The 1,568-nt window shown below is 52.2% G+C and overlaps 1 protein-coding gene across 1 annotated transcript in view; it reads left to right on the plus strand.

Annotated features, from left to right (window-relative positions):
• LOC102215789 (echinoderm microtubule-associated protein-like 6) overlaps window positions 1–1,568 on the plus strand; it is a 37,313-nt gene that overhangs the window by 19,444 nt on the left and 16,301 nt on the right. The window contains exons 12-17 of the mRNA XM_005748642.1: window positions 197–303; window positions 372–472; window positions 561–747; window positions 816–921; window positions 1,085–1,178; window positions 1,329–1,484. Coding sequence (XP_005748699.1) covers window positions 197–303; window positions 372–472; window positions 561–747; window positions 816–921; window positions 1,085–1,178; window positions 1,329–1,484 — 751 coding nt within the window. The remainder of the gene's footprint in view (window positions 1–196; window positions 304–371; window positions 473–560; window positions 748–815; window positions 922–1,084; window positions 1,179–1,328; window positions 1,485–1,568) is intronic.

Below are 1,568 nucleotides of genomic sequence, written 5' to 3' on the forward strand. Positions count from 1 at the left end.
TCTCTTTCTAGTCCCTGTCAGGACTCTTGCTGCAGCATTTTGGATCAGCTGAAGGCTTTTCAGGGAGTTTTTAGGACTTCCTGATAATAACGAATTACAGTCGTCCAGCCTGGAAGTAATAAATGCATGAACTAGTTTTTCAGCGTCACCTCTGCTTATCGCTGACTCATATTTTTCACCCGTGCCGTGTCTTCAGAGGGTTACGCCGACTCCAACAGCGGCGAGTCGGACTCAGACGTGTCAGATGTGCCGGAGCTCGACTCGGACATCGAACAGGAAGCTCAGACCAGCTACGAACGTCAGGTGACTGGGACACAAACGCTCCCACCTGCAGTCAAAAAGCCGTCTGACTCACCTGTCTCTGTCTGCAGGTGTATAAGGAGGACCTGCCACAACTCAAGAAGAAGCTGATTGGTTCCCTGAAGCGGCAAAAAGCTCCAGAGGAGGGGCTTCGTCTGCAGTTTGTTCACGGGTAAACTATCCACATCAGACATGGATCTGGTCTCGTGAGTAAATAATGTAAATAAACCTCCGTTTGTGCTGCTTCCTGTTTGCTGCAGGTACCGGGGCTTCGACTGCCGTAACAACCTGTTCTACAGTCAGGCGGGAGAGGTGGTGTACCACGTGGCCGCCGTCGCTGTCGTCTACAACCGGCTGCAGCACAGCCAGAGGTTTTACCTCGGGCACGACGATGACATCCTCAGCCTCGCCGTCCACCCGCTCAAAGACTACGTGGCCTCGGCACAGGTATGCCCGGCCGATCGCAGCACGTCGCGTTTCCGAGACGGTTTCTGATTGGCTGTTCCTGTGTACAGGTGGGCAGAGACCCAGCCATACATGTGTGGGACATCCAGACCCTGAAGTGTCTGTCGCTGCTCAAAGGACACCACAGCAGGGGCGTGTGTGCTCTGGAGTTCACAGGTAAGCTGACTGCACGCCGTGCCATCGGGCATCAATATTTCTATCCCTAAGCCCTCACCTGTTATCGCTAACTCAGTGGGTTAGCTCAAGTAGAAACAGCTGTTGTTCCCAATCCTTCCTTCACACTGCTTTCTGACGTAACTCCTCTCTTGGTACTTCTCAGCCGATGGGAAGAGTTTGATCTCAGTGGGATTCGATGAATTTCACTCCATCATCATCTGGGACTGGAAGAAAGGAGAAAGACTAGCCAAGGCCAGGTAAACACACCTGGATTAAGTCAGCTAGTCCTGCCGTAAGATGGTCGTGCTTTTGTAAACTCACAGTTTCTCGCAGTGGTTGCCGAGGGAAATGTTTGCGTCTCGTTTCACGTGTTTGAGCCGATCGGCTGAAAGCTCGTGTGTCTGCAGGGGTCATAAAGACAAGATCTTCGTGGTGAAGAGCAATCCTTTCAGGATGGACAAACTGGTGACCGTGGGCATGAAACACATCAAGTTCTGGCAACATTCAGGTAGGCGTCGTTTCCTCTTTACCTGGAACTCACCTGACACGCTCAGCTCAACGAGGTAGGTGGGGTCACATGGGGCTGTCCCACATGTAGGGCTGCCACGATTAGTCGACTAGTCACGATTACGTCGACTATCAAAATC

This window comes from Pundamilia nyererei, unplaced genomic scaffold (assembly GCF_000239375.1).
Source record: "Pundamilia nyererei isolate P.nyererei 1_Seehausen unplaced genomic scaffold, PunNye1.0 scaffold00225, whole genome shotgun sequence".
Classification (NCBI taxonomy): Eukaryota; Metazoa; Chordata; class Actinopteri; order Cichliformes; family Cichlidae; genus Pundamilia; species Pundamilia nyererei.